The sequence below is a fragment of the Narcine bancroftii genome, chromosome 2 (genome assembly GCF_036971445.1).
Source record: "Narcine bancroftii isolate sNarBan1 chromosome 2, sNarBan1.hap1, whole genome shotgun sequence".
Classification (NCBI taxonomy): Eukaryota; Metazoa; Chordata; class Chondrichthyes; order Torpediniformes; family Narcinidae; genus Narcine; species Narcine bancroftii.
The window spans coordinates 141,719,667-141,743,594 of record NC_091470.1 but is presented as its reverse complement, the minus strand read 5'-3'; the positions used below and the strand labels follow the sequence as shown (position 1 = coordinate 141,743,594).

General features: G+C 40.9%; 2 protein-coding genes across 11 annotated transcripts in view; one reads left to right on the top strand and one right to left on the bottom strand.

Moving 5' to 3' along the window:
• LOC138754283 (uncharacterized) overlaps nucleotides 1–21,853 on the top strand; it is a 48,906-nt gene extending 27,053 nt beyond the window's left edge. For 4 of the 7 annotated variants that reach the window (XM_069918319.1, XM_069918318.1, XM_069918322.1 and 1 more), the window contains 5 exons: nucleotides 4,932–5,015; nucleotides 11,945–12,067; nucleotides 13,591–13,736; nucleotides 14,880–15,038; nucleotides 17,144–21,853. In XM_069918319.1, the coding sequence (XP_069774420.1) occupies nucleotides 4,932–5,015; nucleotides 11,945–12,067; nucleotides 13,591–13,736; nucleotides 14,880–15,038; nucleotides 17,144–17,206 (575 nt within the window). In that variant the 3' untranslated portion in view covers nucleotides 17,207–21,853. Of the gene's footprint in view, nucleotides 1–4,931; nucleotides 5,016–11,944; nucleotides 12,068–13,590; nucleotides 13,737–14,879; nucleotides 15,039–15,973; nucleotides 16,246–17,143 lie in introns of those variants that run through there. The other 3 variants (XR_011351627.1, XM_069918320.1, XM_069918321.1) reach the window with 3 other exon arrangements.
• Nucleotides 19,114–23,928, bottom strand: part of gabrd (gamma-aminobutyric acid type A receptor subunit delta) — a 37,484-nt gene continuing 32,669 nt past the window's right edge. For 3 of the 4 annotated variants that reach the window (XM_069918316.1, XM_069918314.1, XM_069918317.1), the window contains 3 exons: nucleotides 22,847–23,002; nucleotides 20,970–21,181; nucleotides 19,114–19,644 (listed from right to left, as the gene is read on the bottom strand). In XM_069918316.1, the coding sequence (XP_069774417.1) occupies nucleotides 19,345–19,644; nucleotides 20,970–21,181; nucleotides 22,847–23,002 (668 nt within the window). In that variant the 3' untranslated portion in view covers nucleotides 19,114–19,344. The remainder of the gene's footprint in view (nucleotides 19,645–20,969; nucleotides 21,182–22,846; nucleotides 23,003–23,928) is intronic. The other variant, XM_069918315.1, reaches the window with a different exon arrangement.

The following is a 23,928-nucleotide window of genomic DNA, read 5'->3' as shown; positions in this document are numbered from 1 at the left end:
ACTAAACTTTAAAAATTATTATAGAGCCGCACAATTAAGGTATTTATCAGATTTTTACCAGACAAGGGGAAAACCAGACTGGACTAAAATAGAACTAGATAAAATAGGGGAGAAGATACCGGAACATATACTTTATAAGTGGGATGAAAAGCTGGTGTAATATAAAAGCTCACCAGTATTGCATCATTTACTTAATATATGGAAGAAGATCCACTTAGAAAGGAAAAAAAATGGATTACCAAATACCAAAATTGTTATTGACACAAAACTCACTAATCCCTTTTACAATAGATAACCTTTCCTTTAGAGAATGGGAGAGAAAGGGAATCAAAAGAATAGAAAATTGTTTTTTGGGAAATAATTTATTAACATTTGAAGAGTTGAAGTACAAATATGGAATAACTCATGGTACAATGTTCGCATATCATCAACTGAAAGCTTATTTAAAGGATAAATTGGGAGATTGAGATTACCAAAAGGAAGCAGCTTTGAATATGAGATCACAGACACAATGATAATTAAAAGATTTATAACGAACATGTGCATTAAGCTGCAAGGTAAGGAAAATGATGAAATAAGCTATAAACCTAAACAAAAGTGGGAAAAGGATTTAAACATAAAGATAAAAAATGAAGCATGGGAAAAGTTATGTTCTGGAACTATGAAGAATATAATAAACACAAGGTTACGCATGATACAGTATAATTGGTTACACAGGTTATATATCACGCCTCAAAAGTTAAATAAATGGGATCCAACATTATCAGATAGATGTTTTTGCTGTAAGAAGGTAATGGGAACAACAATACATGCAATTTGGGCAGGTGAGAAAGTGAAAATGTTTTGGAAAGATCTAAATCAGATATTAAATAAAATCACAAAAAATAACATACCAAAAAATCCAGAGATCTTTCTTCTAAGTAACATAAGTAGTAAAGAATTAGGCCTCAAATTAGATAAAGCTCAAAAAAGATTTATTATGATAGCCTTAGCATTAGCAAAAAAATGTATAATGTCACCTTGGAAAATGGAAGAGAGTCTGAGAGTACAGCAATGGTAGATAGAAATGAATAAATGTATTCCATTGGAAAAAATAACATAATTTTAAAAATAAAGTCACATTGTTTGAAGAAATTTGGGAACCGTACATGAGAGAGCTTGCCTCAGACCTCCACCCCCTAAAATGATAAGAAGACAAAACTACTTGATTCAGTGTGTAAAAGTAGATGACACATTTTTCTTGTTTATTTTTCATTGTTTTATGGTTTTGTTGTATTGTTTATGTTGAATATTTATTGGTTTTGGAGGGGGGTGGGAAGGGGGAAAAAAAGGGAGAAAATGCCACTGTGTATATTTAATGAGAAACGTTTGTATATATTTTGGTTGTTTTTCACAGTGTGAAAAATAAAAAAATTATAATAAAAAAAAACATTGGCCATACGGGAGAAGCCAGAGAGTAGTGGTGGATGATGCTTCTCAGACTGAGGCCTATGACTAGTGTCTGCCTCAGGGATTGGTGCTGGGACCATTGTTGTTTGTCATCTGTATCAATGATCTGGATGATAATGTGGTAAATTGGATCAACAACTTTGCAGATGACACTAAGATTAGAAGCATTGTGGACAGTGAGGGAAACTTTCAAAGCTGTAAAAATGGGTTGAAAAATGGCAGGTAGAATTTAATGCAGATGAGTGTGAGGTGTTGCATTTTGGAAGGACAAACCAAGGTAGGATTTACATGATAAATGATCAGGTACTGAGGAGTGTGATAGAAATGAGGGACTTGGTAATGCCGATACATAATTCCCTGAAAGTGGTGTCACAGGTGATAGGGTTGAAAAGAGAGCTTTTGGCATATTGGCCTTCATAAATCAAAATATTGAGTACAGGACCTGGAATGTTATGGTAAAGTTGTAAAGATATTAGTGAGGCCAAATTTGGAGTATTGTGTGCAGTTTTGGTCACTGAACTACAGGAAAGATATCAATAAGATAGAAAGAGTGCAGAGAAGATTTACTAGGATGTTGCCCAGACTTCAGGAACTGAGTTACAGGGAAAGGTTAAACAGGTAAGGACTTTATTCCCTGGAATGTAGGAAATTTGATAAAGATATTTAAAATTATGAGGGGGATAGATAGAGTAAATGTAGATAGGCATTTTCCACTGAGGGTAGGTGAGATACAATTCAGAGGTCATGGGTTAAGGATGAAAGGGGAAAAGTTTAGGGGGAACATGAAGGACAACTTCTTCCCACAGAGTAGTGGGGGTGTGGAGCGATGTAATGCCAGCTGAAGTGGTGAATGGAGGCAAACTATTAACATTTAAGAAGAATTTGGGCAGGTACATGGATGGGAGGGATATGGAAAGTTAATGGACTGGGAGCAGGTCATTGGGACTAGGCAAAAAAAATAGTTTGGTACAGTTTATAAGGGCAGATGGGCCTGTTTCTGTCTCTGACAATTGTTACGTCAGATGATGGAATTTGAGAACTCAAACAGGGGGTAGGACATGTACACTAAATGATGGGCACAAAGGATGAATAGATGAACCTGGGGTCCCTCCATGGTTCCTTGAAAGTGGCTGAAGAAAGCTTGTAACCAGGTTTCCTTCATTGGTTGGGACAAAGAAAATAAGGGTTGGGATGTTACACTGGAACTTCAGAAAGCACTAACTTGATTGCACTTGAAGGACTATGTTCAGTTCTAGTCACCACATGTGGTTGCAATAGAGATTCACCAGCATGTTGGAGGTCTTTAGTTATGGGGAGAGATTGGATAGGCTGGGATTTTTCCTCTGGAACAGAAGCTAAAGGCTGACCTGGTGGAACTGAGTATGATTGAGAGGCATAGAGAGGATAGATTCTGTTTAGGGGTACCAAAAAACAAGAGGGCTTTGTTTTCAATGAGATTAAGAATTTTAAAGGGGTAAAAAAATTTTTTAAAACAAACTGATGACCGGAGGTGGTGGAATTGGATACAGACAATTAGATACTTTAATAGGTAAGGTAGATACATTCACTCCAAATTCAGGCACATAGGATTAGGGCAAAAGGTCTGTACAGACGTGATAGGGCAAAGGGCCTATTTCTGTACTGCTTGAGGACTCTGCCTGCCCAGGGAAGGTATAAAGTGAGCTGGATCTTAAACCAGTCACAAAAACTGTATTAGAAAAAATACAGAGATGCTGGAGAAACTCAGCCAGTCTCACAGTGTCCGAACGAGGTAGAGATCTATAATTGACATTTCAGGCCTGAGCCCTCTTCAAGATATCTTTACCTACTGTGGATACTATGAAACTGGCTGAGTTCCTCCAGCATCTCTGTGTTTTCCCTAATACCATTTTTGTGACTGGTTTAAGATCCAGCTCACTTTATACCTACTGTGTTTTTACTACAATAAGAGCGTTTCACAAAAATTAATTTTTTTTCATGCTTTGTTTATTTTAATTGATTTTCACCTTACATACTTGATAATTAATAATGACTTCCATAAAGTTGATGATGCAGATGTTGTTGACCTTTATATTAAATGACATAACAAAGACCTGTGTAGGGAATGTTCAGAGCACTCACAGCTGCAAGTGCAATGGTGGGTTTGAAGGGAATGGTGTTCACTGCATGGGTGAGTATTTTCATGCAGTGATGGGATAGAACCTGGGCATGTTTCAACAGGGAGGTGGTGACTTGTCCCAGTCTATTTACTGACACCCCCCCCCCCCCCCCTCAACCCCTTTCCACCAGTTCTATTGCCTCCTGACATCCCCTTCCCTGTGTTTTCTTTGGACAAATTTGCTTTCAGAGCAACATTTATAAAGTGATTGCTCAAACATCTTTGGATACATTCCCTGGATTTAGTCGTCATCTTTCCGTCAGATTTGCAGAATGGCTCATTTTCCATTGACGGCATTGAAAATTAAACTGCTTTGCAGAGCACAGCCACTAGATGGGGAAATAAACTCTGTTCGTAATTGCACCAAACTTATCCAATGCTTTAACCCAGTCAACATGACACAAACCAACCCCTTCCCACCCAGCTGCACCCAGGCCTGTTTCCTTCGGCACCAGAACAAGTCTCAGCAGGGGGCTGTAGGGTAAATGCAGGGGGTACAATCTGACTTTTGAAAACTTCCTCAGCGGGGAGGAGGGGTGGTGGTGGTGCCTGCCTACCATGAACCTTCTCCGTGTGGCGCTGTCGCTGTCCCTGTCCAATGCAACAAACACATAGCTTTGACACTAGGCTGCAGGTTAGGGGAAGGGGCTGGATACAATACCGAGTTTGGGAGGCTATGCCAGCCCTGCTCCTTTAGCCCCTTCCCACCCAGCTGCTGCACCCAGTCCTATCAGTCTCCTTCAGCCACTCCTTGCTCCTGTATATTGCAGTTGTTATTCTAACTTTAATTTAAGCATACAGCACGGTAATAGGACCTATCAGCCCATGAGCCTATGCCGCCCAATTAACCTAGAACCCCAGTATGTTTGGGATGGTGGGAGGAAGCCCATGCAGACACGGGGAGAACGTACAAACTCCTTACAGCACAGGATTTGAACCCTGGTTGCTAGCACTGTATCAGCATTACGCTAACTGTGCTGCCCTAAAGGCTGTTCTTCACCTGGTCAGAGGTGGACGGGCTCCACACCCAGGAGGCACTCGAAACCTGGTACTCCTTCCACAAATGGTAGCTGTGTGGGATCAGCTGAGAGTTTGACACCTAAATCAATAGATTCCTGCCAACCAAAAGACCCCAATAGAAGTGAAACTGAGCCACGGATCACCATTCATCTCATTAACAGGCTTGAGGGGGTGCGAGTCTTTGAGTGTAATTCCATATAGAGAATGTATAAATGAAGCTATCGTCGTCTGCTTGAATCTAATTTGGTTTTATTTTTGCCTGTATCTTTGAGATATTGATGAATGCCCTTTAACTGCCTCCCAGGAGCGACATGTATCAACACTCATGGCTCTTACAAGTGTCAGTGTGAGATGGGATATAGCGGAGACGGCATTTCATCCTGTATAGGTGAGGATTCTCATGGCCCAGGGGAAATGTTCACCCTGTAGGTGTATCAGAGCTGAGCCATGTCGAGCAACCCCAAATCACCCAGTGTTGCATGGGTTAACTTCCTCAATTCCATCCTGATGTGTGGTGCTTAGTCATCGGGGAAAGGAAGGGGTAATATCACACAGAGATCCCCCATCTGTGTAGAGCAAAAAATGAATGCTGTACTCATCCTTTTCATCACTCATTATCAGAACAAATTTGCCCTGCCCCTTAGTTTGAGCTTCGAAACTTCTGATGCAGGCCATGTCTGAACTTGGTTGTCTCTGTCCATGCAACTTTAAATTGTCATTGCTTTGCTTTTTGGTTCAAATGAAAGATTGCAGAAAAACTCAGAATTATCCCAGAGGCATTTGTTGAGCTGAAGGTGAAAGATGAGGGGCTGCCTCTTGGCAGTGGAGGTGGGGATGGGCTGATGTCAATGTGTCCAGATGGTGAGCAAAAACCATGTGCTCTACCATATTACCCATGGAGCTGAGGTACACCCTTACTTTTTTAATTTTTTCTAAATTTTTCACACTATGAACCATATTAATCAAAATACACACAAACATTTCTCTCTTGAATATACAGTGTCATTTTCTCCCCTTTTTTTCCCCCTCCCTTCCCTCCCTCCTTCCCAACCCCCTCCAAACCCATTAAATGTTCAACATATACAATACAATAAACCCATTAAACAATGTCATCACACAATGAAAATAAACAAAAAAATTGTGTCATCTACTTTTACACATTGGGTCAGTTCATTTCGTCTTCTCAATCTATCATTTTAGGCGGTGGAGGTCTGCGGTAGGCTCTCTCTGTTGTGTTCCATGTACGGTTCCCAAATTTGTTCAAATAGTTTGACTTTATTTTTTAAATTGTGTTATTTTTTTTTCCAATGGAATATATTTATTCATTTCCATGTACCATTGCTGTATTCTCAGGCTTTCTTCTGATTTCCAAGTTGACATTATACATTTTTTTGCTACTGCTAAAGCTATCATAATAAATCTTTTTTGCGCTTCATCCAGTTTGAGGCCTAATTCTTTACTTCTTATATTACTTAGAAGAAAGATCTCTGGATTTCTTGGTATGTTGCTTTTTGTGATTTTATTTAGTATCTGATTTAGTTCTTCCCAAAACTTTTTCACTTTCTCACATCCCAAATTGCATGTACCGTTGTTCTCATTACCTTCTTACAGCGAAAACATCTATCTGATACTGTTGGGTCCTATTTATTTAACTTTTGGGGCGTGATATATAGCCTGTGTAACCAATTAGATTATCATGCGTAACCTCGTATTTATTACATTTCTCATAGTTCTGGAGCATAACTTTTCCCATATTTCATTTTTTATCTTTATGTTTAGATCTTGTTCCCACTTTTGTTTGGGTTTACAGCTTATTTCATCATTTTCTTTCTCTTGCAGCTTGATGTACATGTTCGTTATAAATCTTTTAATTATCATTGTGTCTGTAATCACATATTCAAAGCTGCTTCCTTCTGGTAATCTCAGTCTGCTTCCCAATTTGTCCTTTAAGTAGGTTTTCAGTTGTTGGTATGCAAACATTGTACTGTGAGTTATTCCATATTTGTACTTCATTTGTTTAAATGATAATAAATTATTTCCTCAAAAACAATTTTCTATTCTTTTGATTCCCTTTTCTCTCCTATTCTCTAAAGGAAAGGGATTAGTTGATTTTGCGTCAATAATAATTTTGTAGTTGCTATTTGTTTTTTTTCCTTTCTACGTGAATCTTCTTCCAAATGTTGAGTAAATGGTGCAGTACTGGTGAACGTCTATATTAAACCAGTTTTTCATCCCACTTAAAAAGTGTGTTCTGGGAACCTTCTCCCCTATTTTATCTAGCTCTATCTTGGTCCAATCTGGTTTTTCCCTTGTCTGATAGATATCTTAATTGTGCTGCTCTATAATAATTTTTAAGGTTTGGTAGCTGCAAACCACCTTGTTTGTACCATTCTGTTAATTTATCTAGTGCTATCCTCGGTTTCCCCCCTTTCCATAAGAATTTCCTTATTGTTTTCCTTAGCTCATTGAAGAATTTCTCTGTTAAGGGAATTGGTAATGATTGAAATAGGTATTGTATCCTTGGAAAGATATTCATTTTAATGCAATTTACCCTTCCTATCAGTGTTAGTGGTAAATCTTTCCAATGTTCTAAGTCATCTTGTAATTTCTTCGTTAATGGCTGATAATTTAATTTGTATAGATGACCTAAATTATTATCTAATCTAATACTGAGGTATCGGATTGCTTGTGTTTGCCATTTAAATGGTGATTCTTTTCTAAACTCTGTGTAATCTGCAATTATTCATTGGCATTGCTTCACTTTGTACCCCGATATTTCTCCATATTCCTTCAATTTCTTATGTGATTCTTTTATTGATAATTCTGGTTCTGTTAAGTATACTATGATGTCATCTGCAAATAAACTGATTTTATATTCCTTCTCTTTTATTTTTATCCCTTTTATTTTATTTTCTGTTCTTATCAGTTCTGCCAATGGTTCTATTGCTAAAGCGAACAGTGAGGGAGATAGTGGACATCCCTGCCTAGTTGACCTACTTAATTTAAATTGGTTCGATATATATCCATTTAATGTCACCTTCGCCATTGGTCCCTTATATAATGCTTTAATCTAATTAATATATTTCTCTGGTAGGTTGAACCTCTGTAATACTTTGAATAAATAATTCCATTCTCCCCTGTCAAAGGCTTTCTCTGCATCTAAAGCAACAGCCACTGTTGGTATCTTATTTCCTTGTACTGCATGGATTAAGTTAATGAACTTACAGACATTGACCGTTGTTCATCTTTTCTTAATAAATCCTGTTTGATCTAGTTTTACTATTTTTGGTACACAGTCGGCCAATCTGTTTGCTAATAGTTTTGCTATTATCTTATAATCTGAGTTAAGTAGAGATATTGGTCTATATGATGCTGGTGTTAATGGATCGTTCCCCATCTTTGGTATTATTGCTGACTTACATGAGACTGGCAAGTTTCGTGTTTCTTCTATCTGGTTCATTACTTCCAGGAGAGGAGGAATTAATAACTCTTTAAATGTTTTATAAAATTCTATTGGGAATCCATCCTCTCCAGGTGTTTTATTGTTTGGCAGCTTTTTTTAATATATCCTGTACTTCTATTTCAAATGGTTTTATCAGTGTTTTGCTCCTCTTCTTGCAATTTTGGTAGTTCAAATTTAGCTAAAAACTGATCTATTTTGTTCCTTGAAGTTTTCATTGATCTCTGTTGGATTATATGTAATTTGTTTGTCCTTTTTCCTTGACGCCAATACAGTTCTTTTAGCTTGTTCTGTTTTAAGCTGCCAGGCTAGTATTTTGTGCGTTTTTTCTCCTAGCTCATAATACTTCTGCTTTATTTTCATTGTTCTTCTCCACCTTATATTTTATTTTTTTGTCTTCCAATTCTCTTTTTGTTGCATCTTCCCTTGTTGCTAGTTCTTTTTCTGTACTTACTATTTCCCTTTCCAGCTATTCTATTTCCAAATTGTAGTACTTTTTCATCTTAGTGACATAACTTATTATCTACCCACTGATGAAGGCTTTCATTGCATCCCATAATATAAATTTGTCTTTCACTGATTCCGTATTTATTTCAAAGTATGTTTTAATTTGGTGCTCAATAAATTCTCTAAATTCCTGTCTTTTAAGTAGCATGGAGTTTAATCTCCATCTATATGTTCTTGGAGGGATGTCCTCCAGGTCTATTGCTAATAGCAGGGGTGAGTGATCAGATAACAATCTAGCTTTATATTCCATTTTCCTAACTCTCCCTTGCATATGGGCTGACAACAGGAACAGATCAATCCTTGAGTATGTTTTATGTCTACTTGAATAATATGAGTATTCCTTCTCCTTTGGGTGTTGTCTCCTCCATATATCCAAAAGTTGCATTTCCTGCATTGATTTAACCATAAATTTGGCTACTTTGTTCTTTTTGCTAGTCTTTTGACCAGTTTTATCCATCTTTGAATCCAAATTAAGGTTAAAATCCCCTCCTATCAATATATTCTCCTGCGTATCTACAATCTTAAAAAAATATATCTTGCGTAAACTTTTGATCCTCTTCATTAGGTGCAAATATATTGATGAAATTCCAGAATTCTGAAAATATCTGACACTTTATCATTACATATCTCCCTGCTGGATCTATTATTTCCTCCTCTATTTTGATTGGTACATTTTTATTGATTAATATAGCTACACCTCTGGCTTTTGAATTATATGATGCTGCCGTTACGTGCCCTACCCAGTCTCTCCTTAATTTATTGTATTCCACTTCAGTTAGATGCATTTCCTGCATGAATGCTGTATCTATTTTTTTTTTCAGTAAATTTAATAGCTTCTTCATTTTGATTTGGTTATGCATTCCGTTAATAATTATAGTCATATAGTTCAACATGGCCATCTCGTATTCTGTTTACATCTCATTTCCGCTTCCTCACTGCCACCTTTTTCCCCTTTTCCCCATTTTCATTTCTCAGTTTTCCTTTTTTGAACTCAATGTATGACACACTTCTAAAACATAAAATACTTCAACCACTCACACATCTAAAATTCCCTTAACCCCGTTCCCCCCCCCATCTCTGAGTCGTCCGTTGTCCCTTGCCGGGCAACCACAACTCCCCTCTCCATTCGGACTGCGAACCCATTCGCAAGTGTCAACTGATTTCACAGTGACTGTTATTCTCTCCCACCCAACCCCCTCCAGAAAAGACTTTTATCTTCACATTAAAACAAAGCTTCCCCTCTTTTTTTTAACCCCCTTCCTCTTTTCCCCCCTTCTCCCTTGCTTCAATTTGCTTCCCTCCTTTCATCCTTACTTGTACATTATTTTTACATCTTTATATGTAGTTTGTCGTCATTCTTCGTTCCTGTTGCATCTCTTCATCTCTCTTTCTATCCTGAAGGCATTCTGCAAATTCTCGTGCTTTCTCCGTATCCGAGAACAGTCTGTTTTGCTCCCCCCGGATTAACTATTTTAAGCACCGCTAGATATCTTAACATAAATTTATAGCCTTTTTTCCATAGGATCGATTTTGCTGTGTTAAACTCCTTCCTCTTCTTTAGGAGCTCAAAACTTGTGTCTGGGTAGAAAAAAATTTTTTGACCTTTGTACTCCAGTGGTTTTTTTGTCTTCTCTAATTTTATTCATTGCCTTCTCCAATATATTTTCTCTTGTCGTGTATCTCAGAAATTTTACTAAAATGGATTTTGGTTTTTGTTGTGAATGTGGTTTCGGGGCTAATGTTCTGTGTGCCTTTTCTATTTCCATTCCTTCCTGCATTTCTGGCATTCCCAGGACTTTTGGGATCCATTCTTTTATAAATTCTTTCATATCTTTGCCATCTTTATATTGTTTACCCTACTATAGTTTTCCATTATATCCATCTTCTGAGCTAATAACTTGTGTTTCTTTAACTTTTTTGTCACTTTCTTCCAATTTTATTTAAGTCGTTCACTTCCATTTCTACCACCATTATACGTTCTTCCACATTTTCTAATCCTTTCCCTACATCTGTTATGACCAGCTCTATTCTACTCACTTTTTCTTTTGAACTTTTCATTTCACTAAATTCTAGTGTCAACCATTCTTTTAATGTTGTCATTTGTTCTTGAAATTTTTTAAAATCTATGTACTGTTCATTCATTTTACCTTCTATTCCTCTGTGCAGAGCTTGGTGTTCTTCTTCTGTGTCTGCTCTTGGGTTTGTGTCTTCTACTTCTCTTTCTTGTTGAGTATTTTTTTTCATGGCTTCTTGATGTTGGTCCTCTTCTTCTGGGCTGGTTATCTGTTGGGCCTCCTGCTTCTGTTTTTCTTTCTCATCCCTTCCCGTTGCTTTCCTTTTCTTCCAGCTGGGAGCCCTGTTGTCGGGCATCTTTCAGCTGTTCGTGCTGTGTAGGTTCACTCCACAGCTGGTCCCCCCTCCCATCGGTGTTCTCCTTTTCCTTGTTGTGTGCATTGCGCACCTCTGTTTGGCTCAGTGAGCCATATTTGCAGTCCCACAGTCGGGAGGTCGTGACCCTGCGGGGTCTCCACTAACCTCGGGGAGCGGGCTCCTCTGTCCACGGCAGGTCCCTGCTTTTTCGTGCAGGTAAGGCCTTCTCCTTTCTCTTCTGGCATCTTTCCTTTTTTTTCCCCGTTTTTGGTTTTTCATTCTTAGGTTCCATTTCCTTTCTTTTCCACACCTTTATCTTTTATTTGTTGTGTTTTGAGTATCTGGGGTTTTGCTTTTCCTTCATTTTTTTTCTTCTTTTCTGAAGAGGGCTGGTATTCTCCTACCAGCCACTACTCCATCATATGACTCCTCCCAGGTACACCCTTCCTGAGACACCAGCTCACTACAAATAAAAATGCAACTCCCTACCACCCGTTCACCTGTAGACCACCAGGTATGGGTTGGCTGGTTCTTTGTCTTTGCCTGGACCAATCTCTGAGCTCTTCCACCTAAAACACAGACATTGTGATTGAAGTAAAAACAAAATGCTGGAGAAACTCAGCTGGTCAAACAGTGAACTTTATTGAGCAAAGATAGATACATAACTAACATTTCAGGTTTGAGCCCCTCATCAAAATGTAGGCAGGTGCCCAAACTCGTACCTTGATGAAGGACTCCAGCCTGAAATGTTAGTTATGCATCTTTGCTCTCTAAAGTACACTATTTAGCCTGCTGAATTTCTCCAGCATTGTGTTTTTACTTTGAGCTGCTCCATGAATGCCAAGGATCAGTGCTGAGGCCCCCTGACCCAGCCATTTGGAAATGAATCCCTGCTCTCCTAATGCTGTAATGATCTTTATAACTCCAATGAATTTTATTCCCTTCATTGTGTCCTATTGACTGATCTGTACTTTCCACAGATCTTGATGAGTGTCTCCTGCAACAACACACCTACAGCCCCAATGCCTTTTGTATCAATACTCTGGGATCCTTCCTGTGTGTTTGCCAGAGAGGACATTTTGGTGACGGATTTCACTGCATAGGTAAAGAATACTTGTCCAGCTATTGAGCTTGTTTATTAACAAGTGTTCTGTTGAACAACCAGTGAAGAGATCCTGCAATGGGTGAGAGGGCTGGGTAAGGACAGGGTCAGAAAGAAGGTGAACTGTTTCCCTTCAGCTTGATGTTGAATTGCAGCACGACTGATAGCCTAGGCTAACTAGTGGGTTGGAAAGGCCCCACAGAGGTAATTTGCACTGACATTTCCAGTGACTCCACATCACAGAAGTGATGAGGTGAGAGATGTTCAGTACTGCTTTCCCTGAGTTACCGTGCAGTGGGAGACACTATAGGAAATGGGATCAGAATCCAGCTTCAACGTTCTGCAGCTAGAACAAAGAATCTGAAGGGTCACCTTCTCCAGAGTAATTGGCACACATCCAATCAGAATTCCATGAGCTCTGCATTTGGCCACTGTGTTTGACTTTTAAAGTCACTTACTTGATCTCTGGATCTGGGATATCTGAGCTTTTTTTTGGAGCAGGGATGTCAACAAGAGCAACAGGCTCTTGCTGCTCTGGGGTCATAAAATTTGACACAAACACTCAAATCCTTTTTTGGGCAGGGGGTTTGAAGAACATATTAATGGAGGAGCAATTTGGAGAGGGAATTCCCAGAATAAAAGCCTTCACCAAAAAGGGAGCAAAGGCCGAAGACACATCCTCCAAAATAATCTTAGTCTGAAAGGGGCTGCTCGGTTAGTGCCACGCTGTTACAGCACCAGTGATCGGGACCAGGGTTCAAATCCCGCGCTGCCTGTAAGGAGTTGCACAATCTCCCCATGTCTGCGTGAGATTTCCCTGGGGGCTCCGGTTTCCTCCCACTGTTTGAAGCATACTGGGTTTTTAGGTTAATTGGGTGTAATTGAGCAGCACTGGCTCTGGGCCAAAAGGGCCTATTACTGTGCTGTATGTCTAAATTTAAATGAACGAGAAAAGGTTTGCATTTCTCAGAACCCTTCCCAATGCACTTTACAGCCAAACATGTACTTGTATTAGTTTACAAGATGCAGAGGAGATTGCACAAGAAGCTGTAAACCAGAATGTCCCCAAAGGTTGGATTGAGGGGGGGTCACAGCCTCGGGGAATGGGATTTCCTCACATTGAGATCAAGGAAACCTTCCTTACCCAGGAGTAGTAAAGCACAAAAGGTTGAGAGTCCAAATCTTTCAGAGGAATGGATTGTAAATGCCAAAAAAGGAAGGGAAACAGGGAGAAGGCAGGAACAGGGTGCTGGAGTGGATGGTCATGTAGAGTGTGCAGAAGGCCTACTCCTATGTTCTGTGACACATAGCAGCGTATCTGTATACAGCAGGCTCTCTCAATCAACTTTGTGTTAATAAGCAGATTATTTTCATTAGTAGTGCTCATTGAGCTGCAAGGAGAGGCCAGGAACTCTGAGGGAAATGTATGGCGGTTGGTGTGGACTTGGTTGCTGAAGGATCGCTTCTGTGCTCTGATTCTAGGAACACAACGGGGCTATCAACCATGATCTTTTTACCCAACAGCCTCCAGCATCTGGACACCCTGGTCAATCTGCACTGCTACCTGTGGAGTGCAGAACAAAATGCGGATTCGAATGTGCACCCACCCTGAGAGTGGAATGCGTTGTGATGGACCCTCGTGGAGTGTGAGATGCTCAGGCCTTGCCCAGGTAATTCTTCCCAGAGCATCATCTTCCTCAAGCTGTCTGGCAGGAGCACAATCAATCATTGATACTGAACCCACACTAGAGAGAGGGCCAGATGATTGATCAATGACCAAGATTTTCTCGAATAGCCATTGCGTCCAAGAAGTGGACGAGAAGGAAATTAAATGGAGAAGGTCGGTAGCTGAGGGTTAGATCTTTGTGGAATGAGTAGAGGTGGGAATGGTTAAGGGAGAGCAGAGATAAGAGGTGTGAGGGACTTCCTGTGATGGGAAGTTTGAGTAAAGGATGACTTTTTAAAGCTCAGCATGTAGCTTGACTAGAGCTGGAGTGGAGGAGGCCCATTGTGTGCAAGAGTTGATGATTAGAGCTGACGTGGGCAAGTGAGCCCAAGTTCAAATATGCACGGTCTGTAAGGAGTTTGTACGTTCTCCCTGTATCTGCGTGGGTTTTCCCTGGGAGCTCCTATTTCCTCCCACCATATATAATGTACTGTGGGTGTAAGTCAATTGGGTTGTATGGGCTTGTGGCCAAAATGGCCTGTTACTATGTTATGTCTACATTTAAAATTTAGAATATTAAGAACAGAATGCAATGGCTATTCGAAAGAGCTGGTACATATTTGATGAGTTGAACATCCTCCCTGTAGAACAAGAAGGGTCACTGGAGTGCAGAGCCTGAGGGAGTGCATGCAGGCTGGGTATTTAGAACCAGGGGCACAGACTTCAAATGTGGCATCAGCTCTTCAGGACAAGTAATGAAAAAGAAGTTGTTCATCAGTCACTGAGTACATTCAAATTGTGGATTTCTGCCATTTGGAGGGAGGACTGGTGATAGGACTGCTGAGGTATGGCATCAACTATATTATTGGGTAATGGGGCTGTGTCTGCTGCTTATGTTTTGTCTGACTGTGTGCAGTGGCTAGAACCATAGGGCATAGGGAAGCTCAGACACACCAAGATGGTTGGGTAAGAAGAAAGTGGTTGGAACCAAAGCAATCTGAACCAATCATTTATCAGGGGACATGACCATGGCACAAGGTGATGCAGATGGAGAAAGGGGTAGAATCGGGCTGTGGGATTGGTTGAGATTATCCTGAGAGAGTTTACTTGGATCATCTCAATGAGTGAGGGTTTCTGTGTCCCACAGTTAATGGGCAGTGGTCAGAGTGGTCGCTATGCTCTGCCTCCTCCACTGGTATCAAGAGACTCGTTCGTATCTGTGACAACCCTATTCCAGTCCATGGGGGCTCACCCTGCAGCGGTGGTGTGGAGCAGGCCATGCCATGTGGAACCCCTGACAGTCCAGGTAAGCTAGCTAGTACTACTGCCAACCTAGTGAGGCAGCAAGGCAACACTTCCATCGGTGACCACACAGGAGGTAAGAGTGGGTACGCAAAGGCTGCAGTGAAGTGGGATGGGTTAGAATTAGGGCACTCATGGGCTCTGCAGATACTTGGTGTCCCTGCATCGATGTTTCTGAGGATGCTCTCTTGATTCTCAATTCCAGTATGTTCCCTACCCCCTGAACTGCTGTGCCCCATTACCCCAATCCCCTCCACTTCCCTTCCATATAAAACTTCCATTCTCCCTCCCGCCTGAGAGTGTCTGAAGGTCACCCCACCTCCAGTCTTGGCTGGATGCTCCTCCATCATGCATCTAGGGTGTTGTGGGGGGGAAGTGAGTATCTCTCTCTCTCCAGCACGCCTTAGACAAGGTTCCACATCGCCCCCCCCCCCCCCCACATGACATTGCTTTTTCACCAATCTCAACCTCCCCCCCACCCCAGTCCTGCCAATCGTCCAGCGCTGGGCTCCTTTGCCTCTCACTCCTTCAGTGCACTGATTTTCAGCAAAGTCAAACAGCTGTCAGAAGCTGTTTTAGCAATTCCTGCCAGGCCACATCCTTCTCTCTCCCACAGTGGTTGTGCCCAGACACCAGAAATATTCATCAGCTTGGGAATAACATCACAACAGTTAATCTGCCCATTGCTGCCTTGTGGGATCTGCTGTTTGCAAATCAACTGCTGAATTACCATGACCTTTTCACAAAAATCTTAAATAATTGTGATCTGCTCTGGGGGTGAGGTGAGGTGTGAAAGATGGAGAATCTTGAAGCCTCTTTTCCAGTGTCTTAGTGCAAAACAATTACATTCCACAGGGTAGGATCCCAATTTCCTCATCTTCCCTGACCATTAAGAGCCAGGTTTCTTGAAGCTGTTTTATTCTTGCTGTTGTGTTTCAGTCACTGGGCTTTGGTCAGCTTGGACACCATGCCCAGTCAGCTGTGGCATAGGAAGAATGAGATGCTCCCAGACCTGCAATGGCCCATTTTCCACGGAAAGTGAAATTTACTGTGTCGGGCGCAATCAGGAGGAAAGATCATGTGGCTTTCTGGTGAGGTGCAGGTTGTAACATTCCAATTGTCCATTCCCAGGATAAATGTGTTTAGCTTACATATTGTGTGACTGAAGTGAGCAGAGCAGTAAAGCCCTGTCATTCATCAGGGAGCAGAGGTGGAAAAGAAAAGGGGGGGAGGGAGAGAAGGGGGGTAGGGAGGGGGGGGAGGAGGAGGGGAGGGAGGTGAGGGGAGAGGCCAAAGGAGTGGGGGTATATTGGAGATGGTGGGTTGCTTTCTCTCCTGATCTGGCACCTGGTCCCATCTGCCTATCACACAGATGCTTTTGCTACTATGTGAGCTTTTCTCATATTTAACATCCTCTTTCTGTCACCTCTCCCTACCAGGCTCCACCAACAAACTCCAAACTTGAGCCATTCTTCATGGCTGGCTATCTATAGCCTCATTTGCACATTTCTGCCTGTGTTAAGTTTCAGTCCCTACATCTGCAGCAAGGATTTTCCACTCTGTAACATCACCCAATTCCACCTTGCTGAAGCTATCACAATTCACCAGATTCAAGGGCAGTTTCTTTCCCACCATTATCTGACTCCTGAATGAACCCCAAAATAATAATATGTTGCATTTACTTGTACAAGGTAGAATTCATCCACTGGTCTGCCTGCAAAACAACTTCTATCACTACATTTTGGTGCATATGACAAAGTTCAACCACTGTCTCCCCATACCTGGGGAGCAGCACATCAATTCTCATGCTTATTTTCCAAATCCTTCAAGGACTTACCCCTTCTCCAGCCCACAATGTATTTCACTTCTGGCCTTGTGTTTCTCCTAGAGGCTGTGATTACCTCCCTAAACATCTCCACCTCGCCTCTTTTAAACTGCTCCCACTTTTCATTTCCTTATTGAAGTTAGGTGCCAATAGGTCACTCAAATGTGGCTTGAGCTGATTTTTTGTTTTTTTTTCTCATGTGGCTTTGTTAGGTTATCAGAATTACAATTATTGCCTCTCCTTTCTCATAATTAGCATATTTGATTTTGTTTTTCTTTAAATAGGTTGATTACTGCAAATATCTGTCTCAACCTCCAGACTCCATTTTAGCAGGAAAATGGATGTAAAGATTTACACACAGTTCACCACTGCTAGTTTACTATGTCTCTCAAGGTTGCAGCACAGTGCACCAGGATATATTTATTTATAAATGTATTATACAAATAATACATTTATAAATAATCAGTTGTGAAGCATACTGGCTTCTCCTTATTCAATAAAAGAATGAAAAATTGAACCTTGGGTTTCTGGGCAAACTGCTCCATTAAGCAAAGGACCAACTCTTGGACTAGTACGAGATCACAGGAAACTGTCTCCCTGGGCAGACTAATTATCTCAACAACCACGACAGAGACAAATATTCATATTGTATCTATCATCGGCAAATTTAATCATGTTAACTTCAAAGCACTTAATTAATCACAAACATTTAGTAAGATACATTGGTACCTATTCCATTGGTCACCTTCATTTTCTTTGGACACCAAGGGATTCTGAGGATGTTGATGAGGTTGAAGATCAGTTGCAGTCTTGTTGAACAGTGAAACATCTTGAAGGAACAAATGGCCAATTGCTGCTTCTATGTGTAGGACATCTTTTTAATTTATTCCCCTTTTTGTCTCTGGACCAGTTTCTTTTTTCCAGCTACAGTCCAGATTGGGGCAAACATGTAAAGCCATTAATCCTGATATAAAATCATAACCTTAAAGGAAATAATTGGACAATCAAACAAGAGTGAAATTTGTTTTGTGAGAGGAAACTGATAAATTTGCTGGAGTTCTTCAAGGATGTAATAAACAAAGTAGATAATAGCAGTGCAAGTGGTGTGGTACAGGGAATAATGTTGGGGTCCAACTTTAATTAGCAACTTGTAAAGATGACACAGCCCTCAAAAGGATGTAGATGGGCTAAATGTTGACAAATGAGTACAATGTAGGGAAAAAGGTTATCTATATTGAAGGAAGAATGAAATGGCAATTTAAAAGAATTGATATTCCAAAGGCATCTGGGAGTCTTTGTGCACAAAACTCAAAGGAACGGATAAGTACTGAGGAAGATTAATGGAGTGTTGGTCTTTATTGCAAGGAATGAGTACAAGTAGGAAAGCTTAGATGGATCTAGTAAGACTGTACCTCAGGTACTGTGTACAAATATGACCATTGTATTGAAGGATTGGAGGTAATGTGGAATGCTTTCACTGGTTTAATCCTGGGATGAAGGCACTAGCATATGAAGTTTGTGCATGTTGAGCCTTATTACATTTTAAAAGAATGATCTTAGTGAAATGTACAAGATTGATGAAATGACATCTTCCCTTATGGGGGAAATCGAGAAGGCATAGTTTCAAATGAAGGGGTTGTCCGTTTCAGATGGAATGAAGAAGGTGTTTCTTCTTTGTGGATTGTGGTTCTACCCAGAGGTGTCGAGACAGTTACTGAATATATTCAAGGCAGAAATAGACATTTGTTAGAACTACATAGAAGTCAAGGAGTGAGGGGAGAGAGTGAGAATGTGCTGCTGAAGCCAAGATTAGATCAGCTATGATCATAATGACAGAAAAGCCTCAGGGAACTGATCAGCAGATTGCAAGGCACATCAGAGTGAAGTACATTAAAGGTCACACCAAAATGATGGAAAAGGAGAGATATCCTAGATGGACTGAAATATAAGCAAGAAAAAAAAATGTAGGTGTTAGGTTGGGCAGCATCTGTGGAGAGAGAAACAGTTAATATTACAGATCAGTGATGTAATGTCAGTGAAATGCTGACCTTCCAAAGTAACCTAGAAACTATCAGAGTCTTCTGGGACATCAGTGAGCACTTCCTTGCACTTTGGTCCACCTCAGTAAAAGTCAAAGGAGTCGATATCTAGCCTCCATATTAATCCCTGCGCATCCTAACATTTAAAATCAATGATATATACAATTGTTAAATGAGCTTTATTATTTCCAAGGAATAGATTGCTTCCACCAATATATGTTCATTTTATGATTTAATTAATTTTAAAATACAAGGGCAAAACTAATTTTCAATGGAGCACAAACAGCTCCAGTGCATGTTCAGTCTATGATATATTTAGTATTCACGTTCACCAAGTTTCCCCAGCTGAATAAAACATCCAGAGCAAAGGGATAGCATCACACATGTTCACTGTCATATTGCTGGAGTTCCTGTCCAATGTTGTAACCATCACTTTACCATACCACTTACATGGTGTATGCCACCCAATAAATGACATTGACTGCAGCAAAAGCAGCTGGAAAGACAGCCCTTGCATATATGTCAATAGTGTCAGAATCAATAGGTTTGAACATGGACTTGAGGACAAGCTTTTTGTTCACTCTGTTGTCATGCTTATCTGCTCGTGCCTTTCCATTTTCAACCTCGTCTCCACGGAGAACCCGATTGGCCCGGTGCAGTCGATTGGATGTGAGCAGCTCCTGGTTCACCCCAGCCGCTGACAAGGAGAACAGGACGATGGCGTGTTTTCCAGTCGTCTTAATTTCCTGCAATTAAAAGTTTTGCATTTCTCTTGTCCATTTCATGCCCAAGCTACCTTTACAACTAAAGAAATACTCTTGGTATACTTCATCAAGTTATGAGCAAAATGTAGACAGGCACCTGAGATCTGGCAGACGTGATGAAAACATACAAATTCCTTACAGACAGCGCGAGATTCAAACGCTGGCACTGTAAGAGCATTGCTCTCACTGCTATGCTAAATGTGCAGCCCCATCTATGTCTCAAAGTACACTTTGACCTGCTGATTTTCTCCAGCAATGCGCTTTACAAATACTCCTGGTGTGGTCACTGACATAATATCAGAAAACCAACTGAACTAAAGTTCCCATGAATACTCTGCAGCAAGGACCAGATGCTTTTCAACATTAAGTTGTGAATTCCATCTAGAAGAGTAGGCACAAGTGGGTTTTAACATCTTAACAGAACAGCCTCACTAACAAAAGTGTTAACCTTGGATTTTGTACTCGATCTTCTGGTGTAGGGCTTTTAGACACACAGCATGGTAACAGGTTCTTTCAGCCCACGAGCTCGTGTCACCCAATTACACCCAATTAACCTACAACCCTGTAGACCTTTGAAGGTTGGAGGACCCAGAGGAAACCCACACAGACACAAGGAGACTGTACAAACATCGTACAGACAGCGCAGAATTCGAACTCCAGTCACTGGCACTGTAATAGCATTGTGCTAACCACTTCACTTATATACACAAAATTCCAATTCAGGATGAGCAACCAAATCATAGCTGGCGCGTCGGAAGACACGTGGGGGGCAGAAGTACCATGGCACATCCAATACAATGATAATGTCAACAATCAGTATTGACTGGTTTCTTCCAGTGACTTAGATAGTTGGTTAATGTCTGGTGCAAATGAAGCGTACTAACTGCAGAGAATTCAGAGGGATTTCCTGGATGGGCTGCTTTCTGCTCTGGAATATTGTGGTAATTTGATCGATTCTATTGTACTTGGTGTAATGCGTGTCCCTGCGTGGCTGCAGCAAGTACCTGGACCTTGTACATCACAAACTCTCATGCTCATTCAGCATTCATAATGGAAACAGAAGCACGGCAGGGATTTCTACCCATCAGCAGTTAGTTTATCTCCAGAGAAGTACTCTATGCCTGAACATTAGCTGTCTACTTATTTGTGGTGCCTTTTGAAACCTGATTTCCTGGTTAAGGGCATGACTGATTCAACGTCTTTACCAAGAGTTTTGTGCAAAATTTAATTTCATACTTTAACCCAATGAACTTTCACACCCTGCCTCAGCCTAAATTGTTCAAAGTTCTTGCTACAGCATCACTCACCTCCACACCTGGTTTATTTGTCTTGATTTTTGCACGTTGCTTTCTCATGTAGTCTGCATTGAAGTGGGCAAATGCATACTCAACCAAAGCAGCAAAGACGAAGACATAACAGATCCAGAAGTACACATCCAGTGCTTTAATAGCAGATGCCCGCGGCAGGGACTTCCTCGCGCTGATCATCAGAGTTGTCATGGTCAACACAGTGGTGATACCTGAAGTAGGATGAAAAGCTGGTTTATGTATCTTGTGCAGAGCGGCGATCAATCACTTTAACACCATTTCCTTCAAGTGGCGGATGAACAATCAATGGGGAGATTTCAGTGAGGACCAGAAACGACAGGGAGATTGTTCCAGTAAATGCACTCCCTTCCAGATCACAGATCTGCATCGTCTTGAGGGGTGTACGTTGGCGGGATGACTGCTCCTTTATCAGCGACACCACACCCCACTTCTGTAGATCTGAGTTAAGAGTCCGTGGGTTTCATGGGGAAATGAGAAAAAAAAAAATCCCTAGTATCTGAAATTCAAGTGACTAAATTTTTTTTTAAAAAGAGGAAAATAAATAAATAAAAAGTAATAGGTGAAGAATACACACGTTTAAAAAAAATGCTCGGGCTTTGCTTGTAGCAGCTGTTTGAATAAAACGGTGGTGAAAAAAATGGTGTCACCCAGGATGAAGAGCTGGTTGATGCTGCTCGCCATTGGGATGTCTCTCTTAAAGAGTCTCCTTAACTCTGCTTGGCAAGATCACCCCAGTCAGAAGCACTGTCTGTAAACTTGGGGTAGACGGGTTAATTATGCTGTTATTGTTCATCTTTTGGGCGGCTCCATGGAGGGGAAAAAACCTGTATATACAGCGACAGTTCAATGTTTTCAAGCAATGTGACTGAAAATAAAGTAAAATGTTTGAAAATGGGAATTTTGTTCAGTTTAAGTACAGTGTAGTATTTTTGTCTTTTACACTTTATTCTTAATGCAGATGTATTAATTAGGAATTGCAAGTCTCAAGCAACCGGAAATTGTACTTCTCTAGCATCTACCAATCCCCATAGGGGCTGGATACCAGGGGTTTTACTATACTTTTCTTAGTGAGAGCTGTAGAAGTTGAATAAATCAGTATTATCAAGGCTGAGGCAGTTTAACTGCACAATGGAGACCAGGGTGATGTAGAATGGACAGGAAAGTGAAGCTATGGCCAAAGTCAGATCAGCTGTGATATTCAATGGGTGAGCATACTCGAGGGGCCAAATGGCCAACTCTTACTCATTTCTTATTCCTGGAAAGTTATTTTTAAGTCTACCAAAATGGTAAAATGAGTAAACCTGCAGCCAAACCAAAATATTTCACGAGGCAGACTTTCAAAACTCAGCTTCCAGTTCTCTCTTCGACCACAATAGTACAAACCATGTGGGCTTTCCTTCAGACGGAAGCAGTTGTGCACCAGGTACAGTTAGCCGAGTCGTGATGCTGCATGGCTCTAGATATTGGTTTGATGGGTATGGAGCTGTGAACAGGCCTTCTTCTGCCCCTGCACCATTTTCTGCTTCATCCTTAATATGGATCAATTTTGCATTGTTATCCCGGCTATTGTCATTACTACAAGTACTACTCAGGGATGGTGGATCAGCGCTATCTAATGGCATAGAACACCAAGCTCCAAGGCTGAATGACCATTCCTGTTGCCACTTCTTGTGCTTTAATGGTTAAAGCACCTTCAAAGGTCATGATGCTTCAACAGTGTATCTTGGTTATATTGCTTCATATATTTTTACTGCAAAACGTGATGAAGGGAACAAGAAATGGCTATTACAATAAAGAATGAAGATGAAACAGTAACTTGGCTTCAGAAGCAAAGCATGAAGTATTGGATGCATCACCTAAGGAGACTCTTGCAGGCACAGCTGACTGACTGATCCAGAATGAGACCCAGGACATTGCCACCAGCAGTATGGAAGGCATGTATGACTGAATGATGTAAACTCCTCTGTTCCTCCGCAAACAGAAATGAAGACTTAGCCGTGGAAATTGACCTGCTGGAGAAATAACAGAGGAGCTTAGGGTTTTAATTACTGTCATTAATTTGAGGACTAATCATGATTTACTCCAGCACAGGACCTTGTGTTTCTTTCCCTTTCCAAAGGTACCACTAGAACTCAATTGACAGATTTACTGTGGGGAAACTCAGTCAAGAGATCTTCCCCATGGAAAGGGAGCAAATGCTGGCAAAGAACTGGACACAATTAATCCCGATCCTGGCCTTGTCTGCACATGCCCTTTTCACCAATGGCTGGGGGGTGGGGGGGTGGCATAGGGTCTTTCCCTCTGAAGCTCACAGACACCATGAAATTTCTTCCATCGTTGCAGCTAGAACAAGGATCAAAATGGAAACCCCCATGTGAGGGTATTTAGCCAATAATGTCAGCGCCAATCCTGATGTCAATTTAAGATAATCCCATTTGCTTACCCCATCTCTATCTCTCTATTCCATAGATATTCAAGAGTCTGTCTAAATGTTCCTTAAACATTCCTATTAGATCTTCTAACACCATCTCCCCAGGCAATACATTTCAGACACCTACCACTTTCCCCCTCTCACCTCAAATCCATGCACTCCAGAATGTGACATTTCCTTGCTGGGAATGCCCTCCAGCATTACACATTACACCTTAGCCTCTCTGCAAAAAAGCTCACACTGCATCCATATTTGTCATAATCAAACATGAATAAATCACACTTGGACCCCTCATTCAGCTGCTTTGACTCACAACACCCCAATCTGAAAAACATTGTGTCCTCAGCGAAGGTCAACTTAATCCCCAAATCTCATGCGTTTTGATCTTCTGCAGCTCTTTATTAAAGGTCCTCTAAAAGCCAAAATACATAACATGCATTGGTTCCCATTTTTATATTCTCCGAGGTACCAGCTCAAAGAACTATCAGTTTTGTCACATTTTCTGCC